At 44.1% G+C, this 18,476-nt stretch overlaps 1 protein-coding gene across 2 annotated transcripts in view; it reads right to left on the reverse strand.

Moving 5' to 3' along the window:
• ACAT2 (acetyl-CoA acetyltransferase 2) overlaps positions 1-18,476 on the reverse strand; it is a 71,119-nt gene that overhangs the window by 50,356 nt on the left and 2,287 nt on the right. For both annotated transcript variants that reach the window (XR_004538914.1, XM_033939261.1), the window contains exons 2-4: positions 9,434-9,568; positions 4,824-5,005; positions 42-159 (exon numbers count right to left, since the gene is read on the reverse strand). Coding sequence is in view for 1 of the 2 variants with exons in the window: in XM_033939261.1 (XP_033795152.1) it covers positions 42-159; positions 4,824-5,005; positions 9,434-9,568 (435 nt within the window). In the remaining variant the exon portion in view is untranslated. The remainder of the gene's footprint in view (positions 1-41; positions 160-4,823; positions 5,006-9,433; positions 9,569-18,476) is intronic.

Below are 18,476 nucleotides of genomic sequence, written 5' to 3' on the forward strand. Positions count from 1 at the left end.
ATTTATTTTCCTATACTGTTCACAATATTGCTCTGTCTTACCTGTTATACCCATGTGGTACTTGTGGAATGCATCTATAAGTCCATCACAGAGTACAGTGTCCTGCAAGGCAGCATCTCCCATTTTCAATCCCGTTCGCATATGCAGTATGTGAGGCGCCTGCATGCAAGCATTATGTTTAAATCTTTTTATTAAATTTCAAATAGATACAAACCAAAAGAACATGGCAACACAGTACAATGTGATTAAGATACAACCTGTCCATTCCCCTCCCTCCCCCCACTCACCCAACTAGGGAACAGCTGCCCAAACAAAAGTCCAGGAACTATGGTGTGTATTAATTAAAAAATCTGCTTCTGGCAGTTGGTATCAAAGTAGAACAGAATGGCAGCCAGCACCAAAGAAACAAAGTACTCTGTTTAGAGTCCATATTAGAGATTGTCTGGTGTTCAAACCCTGTCAACTGTATCATCAGTGTGCACCAAATGCGCTGTTGTAGGAGTTTGAGGTGATAATCAACACTGAAGAATGGCTTTAATGCCCATGAAAATTGATTTTTGGACAAAGCCTGCACTGCCTGGTTGAGCCAGTAGCTGCGTGCAAGCATTATTTCAAATTTCAGACATCTTTTTCTTGAAAGTGAAGACATGATGCAACCAGCCACTTCCTCAAGTCTTAGTATTAAGCCACCACCACCCTGAGATATTCAGTACTTCAAAAGTGGAAAGGCCCCTCCATGATCCAAAGGATTGGCAAATGAATCGTTACAGCCTTTTACTTCCATGTCACTAGATGAGATCCAGCTCGGGTCACAGCGACCAAAACCCATGGTCCAAGCTACCTACGAGAAGGGACTGTTCTGCTGGAGGACACAATGGACAAAATAAGCTAACTCAGGAGTCCCTCGTCATATGTTTGAACAAGAAGTAGGGCTGACTTATGAGGTGAGCTACTCAGGCACTGAATTAGGGCACAAAAGCCTAAGAATGCCAAAGTTTGATTCACCAGCTCAGTCCTTCACATCAACTGAAAACTTGTTCCTTCTCTCCCCCCATCCCCCACTCCCACTGGCAGCATGGCAAGTTTGAACCTTGTAAAACCTGCTATATTGCTGTCAGAAAGTGGGGTCAAAGAGCACACAGCAAGGGGTGCAAAGGAGCAAGTTCCTATTGCTGGGACTGGAACAAGAGAGAGGACGACAAATACTTTGGGGTATGAAGCAATACCATATGCAGAGGGATGAGCAGAGGAACAGATGCTAGGGTAAAGAGGAGGAAAAGCAGGGTTAATGAATATTTGAGAAGGAAGCAAATGAGTAGATGCCAGGGAACAGGAAAAATGTGGCAATGGATGCTTAACGGAGAGAGCATTTTATCATAAATCAACCCAAAACGCCAAGAGAATGATGTAGTTACTATTAAAAATAAGCCTAACTAATACTATACCCCACACTATGCCATACCATAAACTGTTCCAGACAAACTACCGGTCATGTGGTAGGAAAAGCGTGGGCATACTCAGGTGTGGCGTACCAAGTTTACCCTTCAATTTCTGCCAGAAATTTATTTTATTTTAATTTTTATTTAAAGTATTACAGTATTTTTTTTTATTTTATTTTTTTTTTTTGCTGGTTGCTTGAGTTCCGGTTAACAGAGAGTCTACTGTTTGTATTTATATCAATGTGCATGAGACAAATCTGAATACAATGGAGATGATGCATGCAAATCTCTCTCATGTATGTTGATTGTGGATATCCTGGAAACCTGACTGGTTGGGTGTGTCCCGAGGACTGAGCTGAAAATTGAATAATGAGGAAACAACATTTCTCTCATGGCTAATAAAATAATCACATAAATGTTATTAGCTACCAAGTGCTAGAAGGTGGTACCAAATGTTATTTTGTTGTGTAACCAATTATTTTAAATTGTGCATGCAGAACCTTCTCACTTAAAAGCAAAGCAATCTAGATAGTTATCAACAATTTAGAAACCCCCCAGGAAAGAGACTTGGGACTACTGGTCAAGTCGATGAAGCTGTCCACGCAATGCGCGGCAGTGGCAAAAAGTGCGAACAGAATGCTAGGAATGATTAAGGTAAAATTATGGTCATACCTGTTAATTTTCTTTCCTTTAGAAGCAGCAGATGAATCCAGAGACTAGAGGGTATAGCTCACATCGACCAGCAGGTGGAGATAGAGAACTGATTAACAGTTGGCCTTAAAGCCTGGTGTTCCTTCTGTTGATTCAGTTATGCACTTTGCCCAAGCATCCCGAAAGGAGAATGAGCAGCCACAAACTCCATTCCAGTAAAAAATGTGTCTTTCTCTTCTGAATACCCTTGATATTTTCACTCTTCTTTTTATTTTAATTGATTTGATTTTTGTTTTTTTTTTTCACACACGCGGCGAACGCCGCCGAAAGACGACTCCGCCCCCCAAGACGCCCGGCACCCGGGAAACGCGACCACACTCGAGGAAGGCAAAGAAAACACTCACCCGGTCCGCCGATTACCCCCGAAGCCAGGCAATCGTTGGTAAATGTACTGGAAGCCGAGTTAACCACTGCCCGGCTCAGTACTAGCAGGAAGGCTCCATTTTTTTTTTATACTGGAATGAAGAAGCCAGCCAATATCCTGCACCTGGAAAGGAACCCCTCTATCCAACGGAGGGGAGGGTGGAGCAGGGACCTGGGAGGGCCCAGGTGTACCTCCCAAAGCCGGCACCAATCAGCCAGGCACCCCCACCTACTGAAGAGAACTAGTCTCACCAGAGGAATCCTAACGGAACACCCTTCAATCTATCCTGCAGCAGGCAGAGACCAGGAGCTAGAAGGATAGCTCCCACCTTGCTGGGAGATAGAGCAAAACTGAATCAACAGAAGGAACACCAGGCTTTAAGGCCAACTGTTAATCAGTTCTCTATCTCCACCTGCTGGTCGATGTGAGCTATACCCTCTAGTCTCTGGATTCATCTGCTGCTTTGCTATGGAAGAAGGGGATCACGAACAGATCGGAGAAGGTTATCATGCCGCTGTACTGGGCCATGGTATGCCCTCACCTGGAATACTGCGTCCAGCACTGATCACCGTACATGAAGGAGGACACAGTATTACTCGAAAGGGTTCAGAGAAGAGCGACTAAAATGGTTAAGGGGCTGGAGGAGTTGCTTTACAGTGAGAGATTAGGGAAGCCGGGCCTATTCTCCCTTGAAAAGAGGAGACATGATCGAAACATTCAAGATAATGAAGGGAATAGACTTAGTAGATAAAGACAGAACATAAGAACATAAGCAGTACCTCTGCTGGGTCAGACCAGAGGTCCGTTGTGCCCAGCAGTCCGCTCACGCGGCAGCCCTACAGGTCCAGGACCTATGTAGCAATCATTTATCTATACCCCTCTATCCCCTTTTCCTTCAGAAAATTGTCCAATCCCTTCTTGAACCCCAATATTGTACTCTGTCCTATCACGCCCTCTGGAAGCGCATTCCAGGTGTCCACCACCCGCTGGGTGAAGAAGAACTTCCTAGCATTGGTTTTTAATCTGTCCCCTTTCAACTTTTCGGAATGCCCTCTCGTTCTTGTAGTTTTTGAAAGTTTGAAGAATCTGTCCCTCTCCACTTTCTCTATGCCCTTCATGATCTTATAGGTCTCAATCGTATCCCTTCTAAGTCTCCTCTTCTCCAGGGAAAAGAGCCCCAGTTTCTCTAATCTTTCAATGTATGAAAGGTTTTCCATACCTTTTATCAAACGTGTCGCTCTCTTCTGAACCCTCTCGAGTATCGCCATATCCTTCTTAAGGTACGGCGACCAATATTGGACGCAGTACTCCAGATGCGGACGCACCATCGCCCAATACAACGACAGGATAACTTCTTTCGTTCTGGTTGTAATACCTTTCTTGATTATACCTAGCATTCTATTTGCCTTCTTAGCGGCCGCTTCACACTATGCCGATGGTTTAATTGTCTCGTCCACCATTACCCCCAGGTTGTTCACCCTCTCCAAGGTAGGGAGAACGAGAGGGCACTCTCTAACGTTAAAAGGGGATAGATTCCGTACAAATGTAAGGAAATTCTTCTTCACCCAGAGAGTGGTGGAAAACTGGAACGGTCTTCCGGAGGCTGTTATAGGGGAAAACACCCAGCAGCAGCAAATTCTTATGTTCTTATTTTGGAAGTACTATGCTCTGAATGAGAAATGTGAATGCTAATACAACTTGTCCCACGTTACTCTTGTCCATCTTTGGATTGAGTCCATAATTATAATCTGCACTGCACTGCCAGATGAGAAACAGCAGAACATATAAGGGTGGGGTGAGGAAGTAAAAGTTTGGGTTGCTTAATGTAAAAAGTTTGGCTGGTGCTTAATTTCTATAAGAAAACAAGCCTTAATCGCACTGTTAATAAGTTTTGCAGGGTGTCTCATTCATTCAGCCAAAAAAACACAAATTGAAATCATAAACACGAAAAAGTGGAGAAAAACAGGCCTCATCTACAGACTGCCAGGACAAACAGTACCCTAAGCAGTCTGTATTATCACTGTGGAAAAAACTCCACACATATATATAGTTTTTAGTCTCTCATTCATCCATAAAACTTTCATATCCAAAAATATGTTTTCAAGTAGAACGATACTCCAGATTCCACTGCAAAAAACTTGAGTAAAGATGACTACAGCTGAGTGAATAAATAAATGTTCAATTCAAATTTACAAATAAAGCGTGAAAATAACAGCTATCTCCATGACAAGAGGCTTCCATCTTTCTCTATATCAGACCTCATCTCTCTTATGATTAAGGTATAATAGTGAGAAGATACTGGTACTCACTTGGCTCATGCTTTCCATGCCTCCTGCCACCACCAGGCTGGATTCTCCTGTCATGATAGACTGGGCCCCGAGACACACAGCTTTCAGCCCCGACCCACATATCATCTGACAGCTCCAGGCTGGCACCACACATGGGATTCCTGCAGCAATACTCGCTTGGCGCACAGGATTTTGACCACCACCTGCAAAATGTCATGGATCAAGACAGGAGATAGTGACTAAGCTTCTCAGTACTTCACCAGACTAGCCCAGACCAATACTTAGGGCTCCTTTTACTAAGGTGCGTTAGGGCATTAACACGCAGAATAGCGCACGCTGAATTGCCCCGCGCGCTAGACCTTAACGCCAGCATTGAGCTGGCGTTAGTTCTAGCCGCATAATGCGCGGTAATATCCTGTGTGCACTAAAAACGCTAGCGCACGTTAGTAAAAAGAGCCTTTAGGCTCCCATCTATTAGCAACAAAACTCAGGCACAAGGTTCCTTCTGTATATTCGCCAATTATCCTAAACACCCCAGGGTTGGTGTGTCTGAGCAATGCTGGTGGAAATCGGAAGTAGGGGAATTTTCTCTCTCTGACATTCTAGCAGAGAACAGTCCAGCAGTAACTTATGATGCATCATTAATAGTGATTTATGGATTTTACCTCCAGGAATTTGTTTGAATCTTTTTAAACCCAGCTATACTAACTGCTTTTACTACATTTTCCAGCAGCGAGGTCCAGAGTTTAACTATGCATCACGTGAAAAATATTTTCTCCAGTTGGTTTCTAAGGCCCTGATTCTGCAATGCGCGTCCCGATTTTAGGCAGCTGTAGGCGTCCTACAGCTGTCTAATCAGCCAATCGGGATGCACGTTTAAAAAAAAAATGCTCCCCGGGCAGGCCACCTATATTGAAGCCGCCTCCGGGAGCCTAGGGAGGCCCACAAGACTGCCTAAGCTCTACTAAGGGCCTTAGGCGAACCTAGGTGGCCCTAAGCGACTCCCTAGTAGAGGAAGAGATGCTTACAATGTATCTGTAGAGCAGGGGTGCCCAATAGGTCAATCGCGATCGACCAGTAGATCACCAAGGCAAAGTGAGTCGATCACGGAGCCCATCCCGGGCTCTGTGATAAACTCGCTTTGCCTTGGCGATCTACCAAGCCGATCAGCCTTCCTCTCCCCGACCTCAATTCTGCTATTAGAGAGGAAGTTCGGGCCAGCCAATCGGGCTTGGGGGAGGGCAGGGAGAAAGAAAGAAAGGGGGCGGGCAGGGAGACAAAAGGAAAGAAGGGAAACAGAAAAAAAGAAAGGGGGCATGAAGAGAGAAAAAAAAAGAAAGGGAGGCAGGGAGAAAGAAAGGGCAGGGAGAGAGGAAGAAAAAGTTGGGGGAGGGAATGAGGTCTGGAGGAGAGGAAGCATAAAGGCTGAAAGAAGGGAAGAAAGATTGGATGCACAGTCAGAAGAAGAAAGTGCAACCAGAGACTCATGAAATCACTAGACAACAAGGTAGGAAAAATGATTTTATTTTCAGTTTAGTAATCAAAATGTGTCTGAATTTATATCTGCTGTCTATATTTTAGACTATGGTCCCCTTTTACTAAACCGCAATAGCGTTTTTTTAGCGCAGGGAGCCTATGAGCATCGAGAGCAGCGCTGGGCATTCAGTGCAGCTCCCTGCACTAAAAACTGCTATCATGGTTTAGTAAAAAGGGAGGAGGTATTTGTCTATTTTTGTATGGTTGTTACTGAGGTGACAGTGCATAGAGTCATCTGTCTTGACCTCTTTGAAAAAAACCCAGAATAGGAATGATAATTAACATTTTCTATGCGTACAGTGCGTACAGTGCTTTGTGGTTTTTTTTTTATTTTATTGTTGGTAGATCATTTTGACTTGGTCATTTTAAAAGTAGCTTGCAAGCCCAAAAAGTGCGGGCACCCCTGCTGTAGAGCAAACAAATCTGGTTCCACCATCTGGCATAGGTGACTTGTGAGATGTCCTTCCAAGATCATCTATATAGTCTAGCTTCTTTTAATTGTTAACCGTTTAAATATACGAGGTGGAAGCTGTTATACTGTATTACAGTTATTATCGAGAAAGGTGTAATATTAATCCAAATCCCAAATCCAGTACCAGGAATATTTCTAATACAAAACGCCACTCATGGCCAACTAAGCAATTTTACCACACCATAAGCAGTAACTTATTACTACTAATAATAATTTCTATAGCTTGTCCCTCTCTCTCCCTTCCAAGGAGCATCTGCCCTTTCTCTCTACCCCTTCCATCCAGTGTCTGCCCTTGGTACGTCACTGTCCCACCCCATGGTCTGGCATCTGTCCTGTTCCCTTCCATCTCTCCCTCCCTTCTTCCTCAATGCCATGCTCATCTCTCTCCTCTGCTTTTCTTCCTTTTTTTCCCACCCCACCCCATGGTCTGGCATATCTGTCTCCTTCCCTTTAATCTCTCTCTCTCACCTCCCCCTGTGGTTTGGCATCTCTCTCCTCTCCTTCCCTTTCCTCCCTCGAGGTATGGCATCTATCTCTACTCTCCCTTTTCTGGTCTTCCTTCCTCCCTCCCTCACAATTTAGCAGCTTTCTTCTTTACTCTTCCCTCTCCCCCAGTTGGGTGCATCTTTTCTCCCCCATCTCCCCTCGTGGGATGGGTACGTCTCTCTCTTTTCTCCTCCAGACTGTCATTTGCAATCTTTGAGCCACCGGCATCATCAGTCATCTGAACATGCTGCCTTGGGCGGCCCTGGAAGCTTTCCCTCTACTTCAACTTCCTGCCCCTGCAGAGGCAGGTCACTGCAGAGGGAAAGCTTCTGGGCCGCCAAAGGGAGCATGTTCAGCTGACACTGCCAGTGGCCTGAAGATTACAGGCTGTAGCAAGGAGAAGGGATCAGAGCATCCCCCATGAGCTGCACCCGAGGCGGACACCCCCCCCCCTTTGTATGCCACTACTATAATCCAGAAAGGGGAGGAGAAAAATCTCTGGGAAAAAAAAACCCACTAAAGCTGAGATATGGAAATTCCATCACAAAATACCACAACACTGAAAAAATAAATAAAAAGCCACATAAATTAAGTGAATTCTTTGATACCATCCGCTATAATAAAACCCTTAGCGCACATGCTCAGCTGAAACTCCATGCGCCCGTGCTCCATGCCCCCATGCCACCACATGTGCAGTAGGAGCCTGCGGTGGTTTCTCCATCAACCTCCGTCCTCCATCCTCATGCGTATACACGGCAATGGCTTCCCCCCTCCCACACCCCAGCCAGCCTGAACCTCGACGAACGGCAAATGTCCAGGCCTCTAGGGGTCATGGCACCGCTGCCAAGCGCACAGACGGGGACTAGCGAAGTTTCCCCAGCCCAAGGGTAGCCACTAGGCGTGGGGGAACATGGCCGTGGCTCTTCGGCGTTGTGACTGGATCTGCTTGCAGGAAGCCAAGGAGCCGGAGGTAAAAGGGAAGAGAGCTGCGATCGGACATCTTGCCTGAGAGAAACAGACAGCGGGCAGGGAGAGAGACAGAAAAAAAAAAGACAGGCACATAGACAGACAGAAAGGGGGCCAAGGAGACAGAAAGAAAGACAGATACACAGAAAGACAGGGGGCATGGAGAGAGACAAAAAGAAAGAAAGAGACACACAGAAAGACAGGGGGGCATGGAGAGAGACAGAAAGAAAGAAAGACAGACAGGCAGCGGGCAGGGAGAGAGAGATAGAAAGAAAGACAGATACACAGAAAGACAGGGGGCTTGGAGAGAGACAGAAAGAAAGAAAGACAGACAGGCAGCGGGCAGGGAGAGAGAGACAGAAAGAAAGAAAGACAGACAGACAGGCAACGGGCAGGGAGAGACAGAAAGAAAGACAGACAGAAAGGGGGCCAAGGAGAGAGACAGAAAGAAAGACAGACACACAGAAAGACAGGGGGGCATGAAGAGAGACAGAAAGAAAGAAAGAAAGACAGTCACACAGAAAGACAGGGGGGCATGGAGAGAGACAGAAAGACAGACACACAGAAAGACAGGGGGGCATGAAGAGAGACAGAAAGAAAGAAAGACAGACAGCGGGCAGAGAGAGACAAAAAGAAAGAAAGACAGACAGCGGGGCATGGAGAGAGACAGAAAGAAAGAAAGACAGACAGACAGACAGCGGGCAGGAAGAGAGACAGAAAGAAAGAAAGACAGACAGACAGCTGGCTGGGAGAGAAACAGAAAGACAGACAGACAGCAGGCAGGGAGAGAGACAGAAAGACAGACAGACAGAAAGAGGGCCAAGGAGAGAGACAGAAATAAAGAAAAACAGACAGACAGCGGGCAGGGAAAAAGACAGAAAGAAAGAAAGACAGACAGACAGCTGACTGGGAGAAAAACAAAGAAAGATAGAAAGCAGGCAGGGACAGAGACAGAAAGAAAGAAAGACAGACAAGGGGCCAGGGAGAGATAGGGGGTCAGGGAGAGAGAAAGAAAGACAGAAAGAAAGAAAGAAAGAAATATAACGCCTCAGTGCCCCATTGTGCTAAAAGTCTACACATCTATTCTAGCACCCATTAATGTAACGGGCTTAAACACTAGTTAATGAATATTATCAAAGAGGATTATATATCATCAAACCCAACAACATACCTGCAGTCAAAACATGTCCAAATATAACTTCAGACACCTCCTCTGGAGCAATTTTTGTCCTCTTCAGTACCTCTCTCATAACGACAGAACCCAGCTCATGGACTGGCAAAGCAGATAAGGCACCATTGAAGGAACCTAGTAATGCAAAATTACATACAGCATAAATACATTTTTTAAGTCTACTGTACTCATTTCTTTAAAAATAAAATGAGAATTTAGAGGAAAAAATTGCCATATCTCCATGCCCCAAATTTCATTCTGAACAAGATTTGCTTACACCATGCTAGTATCATAGCCATATGTTTTTCATGTCATGCTTACTTCATTTTTCAAGACAAGACACTCACCTGCTCTCCACAATACAGGATGTGGCCAGCAGGATCATCAGGATCATAGACGATGCAGGAGGAATGGATACCGCCATGATTATACATGTGGGAACCAACGATGTTAGCGGACGGAAATACAACAGGGAGGAAATGAAGGACCAACTTCGCTCACTCGGAAGGAAATTGAAGGTCAGGGAGGTGAAGATGGCTTTCTCGGAAATCCTCCCTGTACTGAGAGCAGATGCAATACGACAGGATGAACTGAGAGAAGTAAACGCCTGGATAAGGCGATGGTGCGAAGAAGAGGGTTTCGACTTTGTGCGAAACTGGACAACATTCTGGGGAAGAAGCAGGTACTATAGAAAGGATGGCCTACACCTCACCAAACAGGGAGCTAGAGTCCTGGCTGAAAACATGAAGAAGTCCATTGAGAAGGCTTTAAACTAAAGATCAGGGGAGAGCCGACAGTCGACAACCAGTCGATGGCCCGGACACCAGGATATCCTGAGGAGGAAACTTCAAGCAACCGCAGAAATACAGGGGAAGTACACGAAGAAACTACAAAAGGCAATGAGAAAGATCAGATAGATACAAAAAGTGAAGCGAGGACCACTAAATCCAGGAAATTAGCACAAACAAATCTCAAATGTATGTACACGAATGCCAGAAGCTTAGGAAACAAAATGGGCGAACTGGAAGAACTAGCAAAAAGAAAACAACTGGATATCATAGGAATAACAGAAACATGGTGGAATGAAGAAAATGAATGGGACATGGCATTAAATGGATATAAACTATACAGAAGAGATAGGATTGGGCAAAAAGAGGGGGGTATTGCCCTGTATGTCCAAGAAGAGATAGAATCTATTAGAGTAGGGGAGACGGAAGCAAATGGTAAACTGGAGTCCCTCTGGATAAAGATTCCTGGACAAAAAGAAGCAGACATCAAAATTGGCCTCTATTATCGACCCCCGGGACAGATTGAGGAAACAGTCAAAGAAATGATGGAGGAAATTAACCGTGGATGTAAATCAGGGAATGTAATGATCATGGGGGACTTCAACTTTCCGGGGATAAACTGGAAAATGGGAACGTCAATCTGCGCCAGGGAGACAAAATTCCTGGAAATGATAGGAGATTGCTTCCTTGAACAAATGGTGGGAGAACCGACAAGAGGAAACGCAATCCTGGACTTCGTCATAAATGGCATTACTGGAAGGACAACAGATGTAGAGGTTACGGCCCCGCTGGGGACAAGTGATCACAATATGATCAATTTTACCATTGGCATTGGAAAAGGGAAACCAATCAAGACTAAAGCCACAACCTTTAACTTCAAAAAGGGGAATTATGACAGCATGAGAACCATGGTTAAAAAACGGCTCAAGAAGGGGAAAGCAGAAATCCAAACAGTTGATCAAGCATGGTCTCTACTGAAAAACACCATTACAGAAGCACAGAATCTTTACATACCGAAGATATCCAAAGGAAGGCGAAAAAAGATCAAAGGAGAACCAGCTTGGTTATCCAAAGAGGTGAAGGATGCAGTGAGGGATAAGAGGAACTCGTTTAAAAAATGGAAACGTGAAAAAACGACGGAAGCCTGGAACTGCCACAAAATCGACCAGAAAAAGTATTATAAAGCGGTAAGAGACGCCAAAAGAGTCCATGAAGAGAAGATAGCGCAAGAAACCAAAAACTTCAAGCCCTTTTTTAGATATATAAAAGGAAAGAAACCAGCAAGAGAGGTAGTGGGTCCTCTCAATGACCAAGGAAAGAAAGGGTCAATAAAAGAAGACAAACAGGTTGCCGATAGGTTAAATTAATTCTTTGCCTCTGTCTTTACAAATGAGGACACTTCAGCAATGCCAGAAACAAGGAGGATATTCGCCGGAAGCATAGAGGAGAGCCTAGCAACAGTAAATGTGGAGTTGGACATGATATACTTTCAGATTGATAGACTTAAATGTGACAAAGCCCCTGGACCGGACGGAATTCACCCAAGAGTATTAAAGGAACTTAAGATAGAAATTGGCGAACTATTACAATCCTTAGCTAACATGCCAATCAGAACCGGGCAAATACCGGATGACTGGAGGATAGCAAATGTCATCCCAATTTTCAAAAAAGGATCAAGAGGTGAATCAGGAAACTACAGACCTGTGAGTCTCACATCGGTTCCTGGGAAGATAATTGAAGCACTAATTAAAGATACCATTGTACAACACCTGGAAGAGCACAACTTAATAAGTGCTAGTCAACACGGCTTCAGGAAAGGGAAGTCATGTTTGACAAATTTACTTCAATTCTTTGACAAGGTGAACAAACAAATCGATAATGGAGATCCAGTGGACATAATTTACTTGGACTTCCAGAAAACATTTGACAAGGTCCCGCACGCAAGACTTATGAGTAAATTACTAAGTCATGGAATAGGAGGAGAAGTACACAGATGGATCGGCAAATGGCTAGAGAACAGAAAACAGAGGGTAATCATAAATGGGAAATTCTCGGATTGGGAGAAGGTGACTAGCGGTGTGCCCCAGGGCTCGGTTCTTGGGCCCATCTTGTTCAATATTTTTATAAATGACCTTGAAGAGGAAACGACATGTAATATAATCAAGTTTGCAGATGATACAAAATTATGTCGGGGGGTTGGCTCTCCAAGGGACTGCGAGGATCTTCAGAAGGATCTGAACCAGCTGGAAAAATGGGCGATAAAGTGGCAAATGAATTTCAATATAGACAAATGCAAGGTGATGCATCTGGGAAAGAAAAACAAAGAACATGAATATAGAATATTGGGTGTGACATTGGCCAAATGTGAACAAGAAAGGGACTTGGGGGTCCTGATAGACAGAACCCTAAAACCATTGGCTCAATGCGTGGCGGCAGCAAAGAAAGCAAACAGGATGTTGGGCATGATTAAAAAGGGGATCACGAGTAGGTCGGAGGACGTCATAATGCCACTTTACAGAGCAATGGTCAGACCACACTTAGAATACTGTGTCCAACACTGGTCTCCATACCTCAAGAAGAATATCACTCTGCTGGAGAGGGTGCAGATGAGAGCCACGAAACTAGTCAAAGGTATGGAGAATTTGAGCTACAAAGAACGCCTCAGAAAACTGGGACTGTTCACCCTCAAAAAGAGAAGATTGAGAGGGGATTTGATAGAGACTTTTAAAATATTAAAAGCATTTGACATAATAGACCAGGAGGAAGCATTACTGACATTTTCAGATGTGACACGGACAAGAGGTCATAGCCTGAAACTGTGTGGCAGTAGGTTCAAGACAAATGTCAGGAAGTTCTGTTTCACACAGTGAGTGGTGAGCGCTTGGAATGCTCTCCCAGAGGAGCTTGTGACAGAGACTAGTGTACAGGGTTTCAAGCGCAAGTTGGATGCACACCTTCTTGCAAATCATATCGGGGGATACGGGAAATCCGGGTCTCCAACAGGGAGCACCTAACTGGGCCTCCGCATGTGTGGATCGCCGGACTAGATGGACCTAGGTCTGATCCGGTGAAGGCGTTTCTTATGTTCTTATGAGAAAAAGGATTGTTTGTATACCCAGATATATGCACAACATCAATGCTGTATAGAACAAGATAAGAAAATAGAAAAATCCCAGCTGTCTGTAGGTGTCATATAAAAAGAGATTAGGTTCTTACCTTGATAATAACTTTCTAGTAGATACGTTCGTCATTCTGGACAGTAGGGTATTCTCCCCATACTTGCGAGCCGTGCAGAAGGAATATACTCCAAGTTTTCAACACCTCCAACTTTTCCAAAGGGTCTGCTGCCTCCTTCAGTTTGTACCAAAGCAGGTGATAGCCCTATATAGGAACACATGAGGAGGGGTATGGGGAGACTCGCCAATCTACAATCTGTTTTGCTCTGAAAATATAACAAACATGTTAAACATTTTACTTGAACAATCAAAACGTTGAAATAACCATACCAATCAGAAACATTTATGGAGCTCAAACATTCCCCCAACGTGTTATAGCAATAGTCTTCATACTCTTAAGGTTTGACTAATAACAAAATCTCTGTTTTGACTCGAACTTCCTGACTGAGACAGTAGGCAGGAGGAAAAATACTGACAGGGCAGGGTTCCAGAATGACACACCTATCTACTAGAAAAGATATTAGCAAGATAAGAACCTAATCTCTTTTTCTCATACAATAGATGTGTCATTTTGAATAGTAGGGATGTACAAAAGTAGTCCCAGAAATCTAGGGCAGGACTTCTGTACCTGCTCGTAACACTGAGGACTCAAAGACGGTGTCATCCCATGCTGTCACATCCACTCTATAGAATTTAGAGAAAGTATGCAGAGTAGACCAGGATGCTGCCCTACAAATCTTCTTGGACAAAATTGCCCAAGCTTCCACCCACGAATAAGGCCACACTTCTTGTGGAATGTGTTTTCAATAGGATTGGTAATTGCTTGTCACAATATAGACAATATATGCTGTCGGAATAGCCATCCGTATCCTTCTTGAAATAGTAGCCTTAGATGCCAGTCTACCGTGTCTAGCCTGAATGGTGAGAACAAATAGATAGTCTGACAGTCGGAACTCATTAGTAACTTCTAGATTGGAGATTCTCAACTCGATCCTGGAGTACCCCCTTGCCAGGATGTTTTTCAGTATATCCACAATGAATATGCATGAAAGAAATTTGCATATAATGGAGGCAATGTATGCAAATCAAGTTTATGCATATTCATTGTGGATATCCTGAAAATCTTACTGGCAAGGAGGTACTCCAGGACAGAGTTGAGAAATACTTCTCTAGATAACGTAGGAGGAACTCTCCTCACGGAAACTCAGCCACTCCTCTCACCCAACTATTCTCAACGGTTTGGTCTACCTCCAGGAGACTCATAAACAGAATACAGTTAAATCTACTTTCCACAAAAAATCTCCATTACAGACGTTTGTTCCACACCATGCTTACATTCATAGGAGTAAAAACCTGGAATAACCAGCCAGAAATAATCTGAAAAGAAACTAAACATACAACATTCCAGAAAAAAACTGAAAACCTTCCTCTTTGACAGCTGAACCTACTTGACTTCTCAGAAATGAATCTTTACACCTCTTTTATTAGATGAGCTCTTAGACAACTATGATTTCTAGCCCCCCTCTTACCCTCTCCCGTTTCAAGGCCCCTTTTAGTCCCTCCTCCTGATCCCCTTTCAACCCCTCTCTGAATGTCGCCTAGAGCCTGAATAGGTATGTGTGACACACAAATAGAAGATTAGATTAGATCTAGCTTCCCCAGAATCCAGTCCTTTTTCTTTGATCCTATGGTCTGGAATGCTGGTAATCTTACCTCTTGATTAATATGAAACTCCAAAATGGCCTTCAACAAAAAGGACAGGACCGTGAACAAGGAAACTCCCACCTCCATGAGCTTGAGAAAGGGCTCCCTGCATGACAGGGCCTGCAGCTTCGAGATTCATCTCGCAGATGTTATGAACACTAGGAAAATGGTCTTGATGGTAAGATCCAACAAGGATGCCTCATAAGAAACTTGATTGAGGCCATGCAAAACCACATTATGGTTCCACAACGTAAATGGAAGTATTCCGGTGGTCTGAACCTTAGTGACCCTTTAGGAATCTGGCTATGTCTGGATACTTTACATCCACAGGATCTGAAGCACAAAAGACACATCACTTGGACCCTGAGGGATGCCACTGTAAGGCCTCTGCCAAGACCTGCTTGGAGGAAAGCTAGCACCACCACGATTGGTGCACTAAACAGCTCCACCTTCTCTTTCATGCACTGGTGTAAAAGTCTCCCATGCCTCAGCTTAAGCGGAGACCGCCGAAGGCTTCTTGAATCTGAGTAGCAATGACTACCTCTGAGTATCCTTTGCACTCTAATGTCGCATGCTCAAGAACCATGATGTAAGACCAAAGTGATCCAGATCTTCTATGATCACTGGGCCCTGCAAAAGAAAATTGGGATTAACCTGCCGGCTGCAGACACAAGTCTGCTTCTTCTCCACAAAGGCAGAGTTTTTCCCCGTATTGGAAAGCTCTGGTGCACGATAGCTGCAAAAACCTGTGAAAAAAATTAAAATAAAGAAATATACAGAGCAATCAGAAAGACACCTTCTGGCTCGTGTGCAGAAGGATAAAACTGAAGGGGACAACAGAGCCCTCTGAAGAAAAAGGAGGAGTTGAAAATCTGGAGTGGGTTCCTTCTATACTGCTCATGAGCATGGGGAGAATACCCTACTATTCAAAATGATACACCTATTGCACTAGAAAAAGCAGTGCAGAATACATTTCTCATCCAAGAAGTTCACAGTAGTTTATTTTGACACAATCTGCTTTGATGCATAGAAACACTACCATGAACTAGCCTTCCTAATCAGAATAGATACAACTAAGGAATCTAGTAAAAGTTCATATTTAAGTGATTCACTGTCAATTCTGTAAAAAAAATTATGAAAGAGTTCGACAAAACCAATATCAATCTGTCTTCACCACATGAATATTTGATTGAAACTCATGTCTAGATGTACTAAACAGGGTCGGTAATAATAATAATAATTTTATTTCTTATATACCGCCAAAGCCATAGTAGTTTGAGGCGGTTTACAACAAAGAAGGGCTGGACAATCAGAAAAAATGGTACAAAAGTATAATCAGAGAAAATAGGTGGCACAGAAAAAATGGTAAAAAAAGAGAAAATAGGAACAATCAGCGAACAGTGGTACAATCAGCGAAAATAGGAACAATCAGGGCAAAAAATGGTACAGGGAAGAAGGTCAAGACAATCTGCGTAAAGGATCAATCCAAGAATGTAGGTATAACAAAGGGGTACAGTGGAAGTGGGCATGTAGGAAAAAATAGGGGGTGCAGACAGCGGGTGAAGATGCGGTTTAAAGGGAAGCAGTTTAATGGGGAACAGGACATGGTGAGATAGAAGGGGCCAGGGTAGGGCATAGGGGTCTTAAAGTGTGAATCGTGTGAAAAGATTAGTTTTTAGTAGTTTCCTGAAGTTTAAGTAGGATGAAGTGCGTGAGATGATGTAGGCCAGCCAGTTATTGAGCTGACCTGCTTGGAAGGCAAGAGTTCTATTTAGATATCTTTTGTAACGGCAGGCCTTTAGGGTAGGATAGCTAAACAGGTGGGTTCTACATGTGAGTTTGGATGGGCGGTCTAGGATAAAATGGGATATCAATTAAAGGGGGGGCCGAGCCAAGGATGGATTTGAAACAGAAACAGGCGAACTTGAATTGCACTCTTGCTTCCAGGGGTAGCCAGTGAAATTTGTGGTAGTAGGGAGTTAAGTGTTTCCATTTTTTTAGTCCGAAGATCAGTCAGATTGCCGTGTTTTGGATGATTCGCAATCTTTGTGTGGTTTTTTTGAAAGATCCCAGGTAGATGATGTTGCAGTGGTCGAGTAGACTTAAGATGGAGGATTGCACAAGTAGGTGGAATGAGGGAGTGTCAAAGTACTTTCTGATGGATCTTAGCTTCCATAAGGTGGCGAAGCCTTTTTTGACCAGGTCGATGTGAGCTTCGAAGGTAAGGTTGCAGTCGAGAGTCACTCCAAGAATTTTTAAGGAGTTTTTTATGGGAAAGATTTGGCCATTCAGGGAGATTGAGGTGTCTTTGATTTTGTCGTTTGGACTCGCCAGGAAGAATTTGGTTTGATCTGAGTTGAGTTTCAGTTTGAAGTCGGCCATCCATAGTTCGATTTGCGTTAGGATTGAAGCTAGGTGATTATTTATCTCGGGGGTTATGTTGGATAGGGGGAAAACTAAGGTGATGTCATCGGCATAGATGTAGAATTTGATCTTCAAGTTTAGCAGTAGATTACCTAGAGCGACCAGGTAGATGTTGAACAGCGTGGGGGACAGGGGGGAGCCCTGTGAGACTCCGCAGGTGTTGGCCCAGCTGGCGGAATGGGAGTTGTCACTGTAAACTTGGTAGAAGCGTTGACCTAAGAAACCCCGGAACCATTTTAACACGTTGCCTGAGAGACCAATAGACTCCAAACAGTCCAGAAGAATGGCATGATCAACCAAGTCAAAGGCGCTGCTAAGATCAAATTGCAGGACTAGTGCACTTGTGCCTTGGCTGAACAGGTTATGAAGGTAGTCTACCAGAGAAGCGATGACGGTTTCAGTGCTGTGTCCGGAGCGGAAACCTGACTGGTTATCGTTTAGAATGTTGAATTTGTCCAGGTAGGTTGTTAAATCTTGGTTGACCAGACCTTCCATCAACTTTGTAAAGAAGGGTATGTTCGCAATGGGTCTGTAGTTGGATATAAGGGAGATGAGATCTTTGGGGTTTTTGACGATTGGAGTGATAAGAATTTGGCCTAGGTCCACAGGGAATGAGCCTGATTGTAGTTGGGAGGAGAGCCAGGTATATAATTTGGTTTTGAAGGGGGTCGGGGCAACTTTCATTACATTTGGTGGACAGCTATCTAGTTTGCAGTAGGAATTGGCATATTTTGAGTAGAATTTGCAGAATTGTTGCAAGGTGGGGGTGGTAAAGTTGTTCCAGAATAAATCAGCCCTGGTTTCGTCATCATGGGACTGACTGTCCAGATAGTTCAGATGGTTGTTGGAGGTTGTAGGTAGGGTGGATCTGAGATTGGAGATTTTGTTATTGAAGAACGCGGCCAGGTCATTGGCCGGTGGGGGTGAGTCTGAGGAAGAGAGGGTAAGGGA

This window comes from Geotrypetes seraphini, chromosome 3 (assembly GCF_902459505.1).
Source record: "Geotrypetes seraphini chromosome 3, aGeoSer1.1, whole genome shotgun sequence".
In the NCBI taxonomy this organism is placed as follows: domain Eukaryota; kingdom Metazoa; phylum Chordata; class Amphibia; order Gymnophiona; family Dermophiidae; genus Geotrypetes; species Geotrypetes seraphini.